The sequence below is a fragment of the Oncorhynchus masou genome, chromosome 11 (genome assembly GCF_036934945.1).
Source record: "Oncorhynchus masou masou isolate Uvic2021 chromosome 11, UVic_Omas_1.1, whole genome shotgun sequence".
NCBI lineage: Eukaryota > Metazoa > Chordata > Actinopteri > Salmoniformes > Salmonidae > Oncorhynchus > Oncorhynchus masou.
The window spans coordinates 35,698,546-35,711,002 of NC_088222.1; the positions used below are offsets into that span (position 1 = coordinate 35,698,546).

At 44.0% G+C, this 12,457-nt stretch overlaps 1 protein-coding gene across 7 annotated transcripts in view; it reads left to right on the top strand.

The window, feature by feature from the left end:
• Nucleotides 1-12,457, top strand: part of LOC135548594 (active breakpoint cluster region-related protein-like) — a 229,614-nt gene that overhangs the window by 145,243 nt on the left and 71,914 nt on the right. For all 7 annotated transcript variants that reach the window (XM_064978349.1, XM_064978350.1, XM_064978352.1 and 4 more), the window contains 4 exons: nucleotides 3,940-4,062; nucleotides 6,345-6,420; nucleotides 6,581-6,685; nucleotides 9,558-9,632. In XM_064978349.1, coding sequence (XP_064834421.1) covers nucleotides 3,940-4,062; nucleotides 6,345-6,420; nucleotides 6,581-6,685; nucleotides 9,558-9,632 — 379 coding nt within the window. The remainder of the gene's footprint in view (nucleotides 1-3,939; nucleotides 4,063-6,344; nucleotides 6,421-6,580; nucleotides 6,686-9,557; nucleotides 9,633-12,457) is intronic.

Below are 12,457 nucleotides of genomic sequence, written 5' to 3' on the forward strand. Positions count from 1 at the left end.
TGCCCCATTCTGGGCTGGTTTCCCTGGGTGTGTCTCTCCCTCCCTGGAGCCCTATGGTCTGTGTTTGTCTTACTCTCTCTCTATCAGAGGCTAGAACCAGCCTGCCTGGCTGGGTGATTAGGCTGGGTTCATCACTACTGTTGTTGTTGTTGGAACAGTTCCTCTCATCGCTTCCACTCTTAGACAAGTTGACTGTAGACTAGAGATCTGTGTGACACACACACACACAAGAAGGGGTCAACTTCCAGTCACCTGGACAGAGTCAGCACGTCAGTGTGTGAATCACTTAAATAGTACACCCATATACATGTACACAATCCACCCCCTCACTGTATCTACACTCACAAACACTCAAGCTATCCCGTGGGAAGTTTGTTAGTTCTGATAAACTTGAGTACAGTGGAACAGCGATAGCCATCTAATTGTAGCTGTCATATAAACACAGGTCCTTAGAGGATGACTGTGTTCCCGGAGATCACCTTGTCCAGTTTCCCTTCAACTCTTTACCTCTTCAACACAATAGACTTATTTATGTCAGCCCTTTGTTGTCATTTTACTGTGGAAATCCTTGGGAGTCCGTAACCTAGAAACTGTATAGGTTTAAATTGATTTACCACCTTGGCTGCTCGCTGCTGCTTTTATTTAATCCACCACACTTCAGCAGCAACTTCTACTTATTCTAATGCTTATTCTAATGCTTACTATACAGGACTGCATTTATTTCAGCATCCAGTGATTCCTTCCATAGTAAATACCCGTTTAGGAGGTTTTGGAGAGCATAAAATGTTATTTGAATACAGCAGGTGTAGAATTTACTTTGAAATGCTTACGTACGAGCCCTTTCCCAAGAACGCAGAGTTAAAAAGTCAGGAGCATTTTGATAAATAAGGAAATAGTTATAAAATAATAATGAGGCTATTTACAAGGAGTACCACTACCAAGTCAATGTGCAGGGGTATGAGGTAGTTGAGGTAATATGTACATGTAGGTACAGTTGGGGTAAAAGTGACGAGGCATAAATAATCAGGATCGATAATAAATCAGCACTACTACTCTTAGAGGTTTATGAATACAGGCCCTGTGCTTCCAGGTTGATACCAGACTGCTACAGTGGGTCATACAGTAGGGGCAGACTGACTGACTGCCCTAATCAGAGGCGGGAAAGGCTGATTCAACTGATTACAGCCAGGGCATGGCCTGACTCTGCTTCCTGTCAAGGGATGGGTTGGAGGAGGGTGTGTAGGAAGGGAGATTCTGGAGAACAAGGACATGGAAATTCCTTGGAATAGTTATCAAGCATCACACTGTAAATTCTAGTGAACAAAATGTAGCTGTCATTTCCCCTGTTTACAAATATCTCTGGAATACCAAATAATTATTCATGGTCAAACACACACGGTACAATTCAGGTTTAGTTGATTGTACAGTGTGTAGGATTTAGTTGTGATACCAGTATAAACAGGGCTTTAAACTATATTCTTCCAGGGGCCAGATGTAATAAATAACAAAAGGTTAATTATGTGGAGTGGGACATTTTACACATTTGATTATTCTTTGGAAGAACTGTATAAAAAAGCAATGCACACACACCAATAAAGCACTTTTCATGAAATGTTGCTAAACGTAATTATAAAAGAAGTGGAGGGTGCTCAACCACCTTGAGTCGAGGTGGAAACCAAAAATGTGATAATCATTAAACGCTCACTCACCATATTTTCTTTGTTACTATCGAAAGCTTCTTCAAAGTATTTACAAAAACCCAAGTCTTCATGATGAATCAGCTTACACAAATTGGCTTAATTATTTATTTACTAACTGATGAAAAAATCACACAGAAATACATAAACACACACAAAGGATAGATTATACACTGAGTATTAACATGATGCAATGACAAGACCCAAGTGGACTTATTAACATCACAAATTCGTAACGAATTTGACATGATGGTTCTTTGAGCCCCCCCCCCCCCTCTCAAACCATTTCACACATTCTTTATATTGGGAATATTGTTTCATTCTCCATTTTTGGATGTTTGAGTTTTGGCAGGAGGACTCCTTTGTTCCATGGAGGTTCTCTCCCTCAATACTGCATGGCCAGGATGAGAATGTCTGCCCGGTATTTACGACCAGTCATGTAACTGGCCAGCCTTGAGTGTTGGTGTTCAAACCTTTGCCAAGTCATGACATCAAAACTATGAAATATCACACATGAAGTAACTAAAAAGGTTTTAAACAATCCGTCTATTTTAGATTTTAGATTCTTCAAAGTAGTCACCCTTCGCCTTATTGACAGCTTTGCACACTCTTGGCATTCTCTCAACCAGCTTCATGAGGTAGTCACCTGGAATGCTTTTCCAACAGTCTTGAAGGAGTTCCCACATGCTGCACACTTGTTGGATGCTTTTCCTTCACTCTACGGTCCAACTCATCCCAAACCATCTCAGTTGGGTTAAGGTCAGGTGATTGTGGAGAACAGGTCATCTGATGCAGCACTCCATCACTCTCCTTCTTGGTCAAATAGCCCTTACACAGCCTGGAGGTGTGTTTTGGGTTGTTGTCTTGTTGAAAACAAATGATAGTCCCACTGAGCGCAAACCAGATGGGATGGGGTATCGCTGCAGAATGCTGTGGTAGCCATGCTGGTTAAGTGTGCCTTGAATTATAAATAAATCACTGACAGTGTCACCAGCAAAGCAGCCCCACACCATCACACTTCCTCCTCCATGCTTCACGATGGGAACCACACATGCGGAGATCATCCGTTCACCTTCTCTGCGTCTCATAAAGACACGGCGGTTGGAACCAAAATTCGAATTTGGACCCATCAGACCAAAGGACAGATTTCCACTGTCGAATGTCCATTGCTTGTGTTTCTTGGCCCAAGCAAGTCTCTTCTTCTTTTTGTTGTCCTTTAGCAGTGGTTTCTTTGCAGCAATTCAACCATGAAGGCCTGATTCATGCAGTCTCCTCTGAATAGTTGATGTTGATGTGTCTTACTTGAACTCTGTGAAGCATTTATTTGGGCTGCAATCTGAGGTGCAGTTAATTGCCGATTTCTGAGGCTGGTAACTCTAATAAACGTATCCTCTGCAGCAGAGTTAACTCTGGGTCTTCCTTTCCTGTGACGGTCCTCATGAGAGCCAGTTTCATCATAGCACTTGATGGTTTTTGCGACTGCACTTGAAGAAACTTTGAATGTTCTTGAAATTTTACCCATTGATTGACCTTCATGTCTTAAAGTAATGGACTGTCATTTCTCTTTGCTTATTTGAGCTGTACTTGCCATAATATGGACTTCTTTTACCAAATAAATATATTCTGTATAGCAACACTACCTTGTCACAACACAAGTGATTGTTCAAATTCACACCTGTTAATTGAAATGCATTCCAGGTGACTACCTCATGAAGCTGGTTGAGAGAATGCCAAGTGTGCAAAGCTGTCATCAAGGCAAAGGGTGGCTACTTTGAAGAATCTCAAATATAAAATATATTTTGATTTGTTTAACACTTTTTTTGGTTACTACATGATTCCATATGTGTTAGTTCTGGAGAGGAAAAACAGAAGGCACGTAGTATTCCTGAGAGCCGTACCTTTCAGGAAGGGGGTCATAATATTTTGTAGCTTAAATCGTTCAAACGCTAGAGTCAAATTCATATGAACAGAAACAAACATGCCACATAGGCGCTAGAAAAGTGCTAGGCAACCACACAATAGACAACCACATTAGTGGCTTATCATTTTGGCACTCAACGTCGGATTTTGGTTGGGATTTTTGTTGCGTATCTTTTATTAGTGTTCAGAATTGATCAAAGAGCCAGTCTACATTTATAAATGGGCCAGATCTTGCTCGCAGGCCGCCAGTTGAATATCCCTGCAGTATAACAAACTGTATGTTAACATACTGCGTGCTCTGTTTGTTTCTCTGTGTGTGTAGAAAGCACTAAAGGGCCAGAGTCGTAATGTGGAGCGTCTGAGGAAGAAGATGAACGAGCAGGAGTCCTGGCTGCTGTTACACTCTCCCACCATCCCTTTCCGCATACACAACAAACATGGCAAGGTAAGCTGCAACTGCGTACTCACTGGCCTGGGATCAGATATATTGTCTTCCTCCAATGGTTAGGATAAAGACTGGGGTTTGGGTAATCTGATTCTAGATCTGTGGTTTAACTATGTCCATGACTGCAATGCTAATATACTGATACTGATACCACCCTGTATCCCACTGATTGGCTTGCCTCTGAAACTCAGCATGGTCGGTTTTTGGATGGGAGACCAAATGCTGCTGAAAGTAGTGTCGGCGGGCCAGTAGGGGGCACTCTTCACTCTGGTCTAAGGAGATACCAATACCCCAGGAAGTGAAGGAGACATGCGCAGGATGCTGCCTTTCGGTAGAGACGTTAAACGGGTGTCCTGACTGTGGTTATTAAAGATCCATTGACACTTATCATATGAGTAGCAAGGTTAAATTTCCAACCTGGCCCCATTCCATCATGGCCACCTCATCATTCCTAATTGGCATACAGTGCATTCGGGAAGTATTCAGAACCCTTGACTTTTTCCACATGTTGTTACCTTACAGCCTTGGTCTAAAATGCATTAGATCGTTTTTTTTTTCATCAATCTAAACACAATACTGACAAAGCGAAAACAGGTTTTTAGACATTTTTGCAAATGTATACTTATTTACATAACTATTCAGACCCTTTGCAATGAGAATTGAAATTGAGCTCAGTCGCATCCTGTTTCCATTGATCATCATTGATGTTTCTACAACTTGTTGGGAGTCCACCTGTGGTAAATTCAATTGATTGGATATGATTTGGAAAGGCACACATCTGTCTATATAAGGTCCCACAGTTGACAGTGCATCTCAGAGCAAAAACCAAGCCATGAGGTTGAAGGAATTGTCCGTAGAACTCCGAGACAGGATTGTGTCGAGGCACAGATCTGGCAAAGGGTACCAAAACATTTCTGCAGCATTGAAGATCCCCAACAACACTGTGGCATCCATCCTTCTTAAATGGAAGAAGTTTGCAACCACCAAGACTCTTCCTGGAGCTGGCCGCCCGGCCAAACTGAGCAATCGTGGGAGAAGGGCCTTGGTCAGGGAGGTGACCAAGAATCTGATGGTCACTGACAGAGCTCCAGAGGTCCTCTGTGGAGATGGGAGAACCTTTCAGAAGAACAACCATCTCTGCAGCACCAATCAGGCCTTTATAGTAGAGTGGCCAGATGGAAGCACATAACAGCCCGCTTAAAGTTTGCCAAAAGGCAGCTAAAGGACTCTCAGACCATGAGAAACAAACAAGATTCTCTGGTCTGATGAAACCAAGATTGAACTCTTTGGCCTGAATGCCAAGCGTCACTTCTGGAGGAAACCTGGCACCATCCCTACGATGAAGCATGGTGGTGGCAGCATCATGCTAGGGGATGTTAATCAGAGGCAGAGACTGGGAGACTAGTCAGGATCGAGGGAAATATGAACGGAGCGAAGTACAGAGAGATCCTTGATGAAAAGCTGACCCAGAGCACTCAGGACCTCAGACTGGTGCGAAGGTTCACCTTCCAACAGGACAACGACCCTAAGCACACAGCCAAGACAACGCGTGAGTGGCTTTGGGACAAGTCTCAATGTCCTTGAGTGTCACAGCCAGAGCCCGGACTTGAACCCGATCGAACATCTGTAGATGTTTGTAGAGACCTGAAAATAGCTGTGCAGCGACTCTCCCCATCCAACCTGACAGTCAGGAGGATCTGCAGAGAAGAATGGGAGAAACTCCCCAAATACAGGTGTGCCAAGCTTGTAGCTTCATACCTAAGAAGACTTGAGGCTGTAATCACTGCCAAAGGTGCTTCAACAAAGTAAAGGGTCTGAATACTTATGTTAATGAAATATTAATGTTTATTTATAATTCATTTGCAAAAATGTCTAAACTGTTTTTGCTTCGTCATTATGGGGTATTGTGTGTAGATTGAAATACGAAACAATTTTTATCAATTTTAGAACAAGGCTGTAATAAGGCTGTATATACTGTAGAAGGCTGTAACATAACAAAATGTGGGAAAAGTCCAGAGGTCTGAATGCTTTCCGAATGCTCTGTATATCACTTCTCATCTCTCCACCATGCTAGCTGATGTGTGGTGGGCGTTCTGGCACCAAAATGGTTGCCATATATCTCCCAGGTGGGTGCTACACATTGGTGGTGGATGAAGTGATTTCCCCCCTTACTTTGTAAAGCACTAAATAAACCCAATACATGTATTATTATGATTTACTTTCCCACCACAGGAGGGAGCTGTTGTCATATAAAATGAGATTTCCCCCTGTTTTGTCCTCAGAGCTACCTGTTCCTCCTGTCTTCAGACTATGAGAGGTCAGAGTGGAGGGAGAGCATCCAGAAACTACAGAGGAAAGGTACAGGAAGAGTCAGGAGAGTGAGCAGACAGGCTGATATATATATATATATTTTTTTAAACAACTATGCCATGGATTCAATGCCTTCAATGCAAATTTTAAAAACCAATGGCCTGGCTGTCTGTTCAAGTTTATTGATGGTGTGTTTCTGTGTCTTCAGATCTGCAGACGTGTCAGTTGAGCTCTGTAGAGCTGCAGGTCCTCACCAGCTCCTGCTTCAAACTCCGAACCGTCCACAACATTCCTGTCACCAGTTATAAAGACGGTAGTACACACACATTCACCCCTCCTTCCTTTCCCCTCTGTTTGGAGTTAAAACCCACAAACAGATCTCCTATTTTCTCAGCACAAGAATAGAAATGGTTTGGTAAGGAATCTAGGTTACATAATGTTTCTCATCTAATGATAACCTGTGTCATGGCATGTGTGTGCTGCAGCAGGGTTCAGATGGGATGTTTGGATTGGGGTGACATTAAAGCCAGCTGGGAGGCCCACTTTGAGCTCCCAGGATGCACTGGGGGACAGGAAATTGCAGGGAGACACACACTCATTACACACTGTTATACCGCCGCACTCACACATTAAACAAAGAAAAACGCATTCATGAGGTCTTCATAAACAGTACTTCTTTACATTTACGTCATTCAGCAGACGCTCTTATCCCGAGACACAGTAGTAAGAGGACAATTTTTGTGTACTTTTTCGTACTGGTCCCCCATGGGAATCGAACCCACAACCCTGCCATTGGAAGTGCCATGCTCTACCAACTGAGCCACATGGGACCCCACTATGCACCACAAATTGGGGTGCAATCCCACAGTCATGGTGTTCATGGTAGCTTCCTTAGAGATGTACTATCTCTATCAAAAGACAAACATGTTTTCTTGCAAGGCAAGGGTGTTTCTCCTCCTGCACTTTTACTAACTCTGAATGATACATTGTCATCTTGCTAGATTTCTGCTCGACTTGGTTTAGTAAGTTGGATATCTTGTACTGTAGTATAAATCTAGATTGGCCACAATATTTGCAAATCACATAATGATTATCTGAGTCTGGCCACAGCATTGTAAACCCATGATTACAGACGGTGATATACACTGTGTACAAAACGTTAGGAACACCTTTCTAATATTGAGTTGAACAGTCAGAACAGTCAAAAGCGTTCCACAGGGATGCTGACTCCCACAGTTGTGTCAAGTTGGCTGGATGTCCTTTGGGTGGAGACAATCCATGTCTCAATGTTTTATTTATTTTTTATTTGACCTTTATTTAACTAGGCAAGTCAGTTCAGAACAAATTCTTATTTTCAATGACGGCCTTGGAACAGTGGGTTAACTGCCTGTTCAGGGGCAGAACGACAGATTTTTACCTTGTCAGCTCGGGGATTTGAACTTGCAACCAATGCTCTAACCACTAGGCTACCCTGCCGCCCCAATTGTCTCAAGGCTTAAAAATCCTTCTTTAACCTGTCTCATCCCCTTCATCTACACTGATTGAACTGGACTTAACAGGTGACATCAATAAGGGATCATAGTTTTAATCTAGATTCTCCTGGTCAGTCTGTCATGGAAAAAGCATGTTTTTGTACACTGTGTATTTTGATGGTACAGTGCACCCCCCCCCCCCCCCCAATTGTGGTGACCTGAAGTTCTGCTTCTGGCAGGCAATGACTTCCTGATTTGTTTACATTGAGCTTGTCAAAGCAACTCCCTTTATACTCACATCAAACACTTTTGTTTTCTCTCCAGTTTAGAGGGGATCTGAAACGTGGTTAAGCAAAGCACAGGTTTACATTCTTTCTCATCGGTAGTCACTTTATAGCACAGTATTGCAAAAACAAAGTCTCCAGGTCAGTTCATTGGCATTTGACATACGTTCAACACCCACAACAGACACACACCATGCTATGACATTTATTAAATGGAGTAGCAGAGGGGCTCAAATCAAACAAACCGGAGGAGGAATGTGATCCCCTCGTTACCATCGCTCTGTCTGACACGGGCCATTATAGTGACCAGGTAGAAGAAACTAGCTACAGATCTAGGATCAGATTACTCTAACTCTGGTCCTAACCTTAACCATTAGGGGGTTATAGGAATACACATTGACATGTCATTACTACCATCTTCTTTGAGTATTTTTGACGGGACTAAAGGTTAGAGTCCGGAGTAGATCTTCTCTTGGCTTCTCCTTCTCTCTTGGTGGCATGACCTGTCTGTGACTGGACATATACAGTCCATAGCACCATACATACACGTGACATATTGTTTTTCCAGGACTCAGTTGTTAGTCTCTCATCTCCGTAGTGGTCCAGAACATGACCCGATGGGCCTGCAGGGTGCTCCAAACAGGCCATCTCCAGTTTCAAACCCCTGTTTATTTACCAGGAAACGCGCAGACCTCTGCAACATAATCATGCGGAGGCCAGGGGACAAGAGAGAGAGAGAGGGGAAGCTTCGGTGTGTGAGTGTGTTGGATTGCGTGTGTAGGCTGGTGTGTGTGTATTCAAGGGCCACCCAAGAACATGCTTGTGAATATTTAAGTCTAAGGCTTAGATACATACGCTATGGGGCAAAATGATTCCTCCTGTTTTCCTGCTAATGTCACAGAGAAATTAGGGAGTTGTGGGACAGCTGTATGGGATGCCTTGGTGTAGAGGTCACACACTAAGATGAATGAGTGTGTGAGTGTATGTTGTGCACCAATTTGTAAGTCGCTCTGGATAAGAGCGTCTGCTAAATGACTTAAATGTAAATGTAAATGTAATTAAACCTGAGCTCCTCCATCTACCACAGATGTGTGTGTGTGTGTGGACCCAGTCCTCTTCATCCTCTTTGCTTCCTACTCCCACATGGGGCTTCAGTTAGTCTACCTGAAAGAATACCTCACACGAACACACACACAACCATTGTCACTGAAATATATACTACTACACTGTTCATTGCGAATGAGATGTACCCTCGGCTATGAGGTCCCCTACGGACTCTGGTGAAAAGTAGTGCACTATGAAGGGAAAAGGCTACCGTCTGGGATGCACCCTCGAGGTTTTATGAGAATGTATTGTCCCAGGTCACATGCAGGTCACTGATAATGGGTGTGACAGACACTGACTAACTGAGTTGTGTTGTGTGTTCCAGATGAAGAAACCCCAGGCCTGTATGGATTCCTCCATGTGATCGTCCACTCTGCTAAAGGCTTCAAAGAGTCAGCCAGTAAGTCTCTCTCTGTCATACTGGGCTTGTACTGCACTGTGTTCAGCGTGTGTGTGTGTGTGTTTGGATGCGCATGTGTGTCTGTCAGTATCTTTCAGCTATTGTATGTGTGCCCAACACCAGGATGTTCATCTTCTGACTCAGCACTTCATGATGGTTGGAGCATATCATTTACAGCCACAACCAACAAAGAGGACAGAGGTGACAGGGAAAAAGGTTTTGTGGTTACCATGTCTGTCCCTGCACACTGGTTCTCTTCTCCACAGTAAAGCCTTTTACAAGGCCACAACATAGACCCCCAGCACAGAGGTAGAAGTTACCACTGAAACAGGGTCAGGTATTGTTTCACCCCCCTCATAGTTAAGAACTTGGAGTAATGGGCTATCTGATCCAAAATCTGTGGTTCGGTGCAACTGCTACCTCGTGCTCTTAATGACTTGTGGCTGGGGTTGTCCTGGTAAAAGAGAGGGATAGGGAGAGCATGAGAGGGATAGGGAGAGCATGAGAGGGATAGGGAAGGGAGAGCATGAGAGGGATAGGGAAGGGAGAGCATGAGAGGGATAGGGAGAGCATGAGAGGGATAGGGAAGGGAGAGCATGAGAGGGATAGGGAAGGGAGAGCATGAGAGGGATAGGGAGAGCATGAGAGGGATAGGGAAGGGCGATTGAGAGCGGGAGCAGTGGGGAGCGAGAGAAAATATATAGAGAAAGGAGGAAATGTGGGGACGGGAGAGATGGAGGAAGAGATTGAAGTGGAGAGAAAGAGAAAAAGAGAAAGAAAGCTACAGGGCCAGTCCCTGAGGAGCAGCTCTGGACCAAAGTCACATTCCTGTGGCTCCTTTGATGCTCGGGCCGTCAGGGACACAACTACTCCATAAAGAGAGCTAACGGGAACAGCGTAGTCCCTACACAGCCACAGCCGAGCTCTCGAGGGACACACACACACAAACAGACAGTGAAGGCCAGGAGAAGCCTCTTCTCTCTCCCCCTCTGTCTCTCATCCCTGGCCTCCCCCTACCTGGTGCGTGCATGGGATGGCCCTAGCCATGACTGCCTGTATGTGTTATCAGGGGGATATGATGTCAGAGAGCCCCCGAGTGGCTCAGATATGTCTGTACCAGACAGCTGCTGCTCCACTCAACACTATCCACTGCCTGTTACCTTTTTACACAAGAAGCATCGGTTCAAATATCACCACAGCAGAAAAAAAAGACCCAACGTAATATGCCTCCGCCTCAGATACCATGGCAGCCTGTACTGTAGTGTGCCTTATGAAAGCTTCAGAGAGAGGTTTTATTGTGTAATGGATTGGGGGAAAAATGGAAAGCTGTTTCCACTGAAAGCCTGTTTGATCCTCACCGGAGCAGAGTGGGCAGAATTGTTTAAAAATTGAAGAAGAAGCATGTTGAAGTGGTTTGGTTGTACTTTCCCCTCCATTTTCTCATGGACCATACCATTGGCATACCCCTCTGATATGCAGGTGGCTGGGGGAGTATGGTTACCATGGCATTGTCCTGATGGATCCTGCCCTCTGAAATGTAAGAGTTCCTGTTTTAGTTTAAACACCCCTCCACGGGTACATAGCGTCTGCTATGTGTATGTAGTGGATGGTAGCTAGTCGTAGTTAGCATAATGATGCAGTTACGCCACCTACATACTTGAGACCAAGTCACCTCTGAACCCCAACAACCTGGTTCAACAGTATGATCGAGTATAGTTGACTTGGAGTGTGTGGAGTATGGTTGGGAGAGTGGAGTTAAATCTCAGAGCGAGTTGGTAGATGTTTCATCTATCCAGCGTCTTGTGGAGTTTGGATGACATTTCCCCTAATATACTTGTCAAAAGTAGTACACTACACTGAGTGTACAAAACACTAGGAACACCTGCTCTTCCCATGACTGATCCCTTATTGATGTCACCTGTTAAATCCACTCAGTGTAGATGAAGGGGAGGAGGCAGGTTAAAGAAGGATTGGTGAAGCTGTTCCACTCCCTGTATTTAGGGAATAGGATGCTGTTTGGAACACAAGTCTGATCGAGATGTCTTAGTTTGTTTGGGGAATTCCTTTGAGAAGGGACATTACGGAGACTGTAGACCGTATGTACTGTCGGACCGTATGTGGATCTGATATTTAATGCGTTTAGTTTTATTGTCGGCTTCCCCGGTCTCTGCCCTTCAATTTTGTGTTGCTCTGATTCTATCTTTCGAGCGTATTGTGTGTACAAGCCGTATGTCAACCATTTGCTCCCTTGCATAAGGGTGTGTGCCTGTGTGTTGGTGATTCTGTATGTGTTGTGTGTGTGTGTGTGTGTGTGTGTGTGTATTTGCTTGTGTACTTGTATACAGTACTATTGTATGTATAGCTCGTAACACTACAACATCCGGTGCCTCCAGTCCTTCCTATTGGACACTAGAGTTAGGGGATATACACTACCTCTCCAGGGTTGTTTTTAGAAACTGCATTATGTACAAACATGTCCTATTAAAACGATCTTATCACTTATATCTTATTACTGCCACCCGTAGTTTCTTTCAATAGGAAGCAGAGATACATTTCAGCTCAGGGCAACGTTTCAAAAGTGGGTCAGAGGAAGTAACTAAGAGTCTACTGCCCCCCCCAAAAAAAAACAATAAAAGAAATAAGAGGAAAACATTGACCTAGAATAGAGGTGTTTAAGCATTGGAGTCAACATGGGAACGCTTTGGACACCTTATAGGGTCCATGCCCTGACGAACTGAGGCTGTTCTGAGGGCAAAAGTGGGTGCAACTCAGTATTAGGAAGGTGTTCCTAATGTTATGTACGCTCAGTGTATGTCATGTTTTGA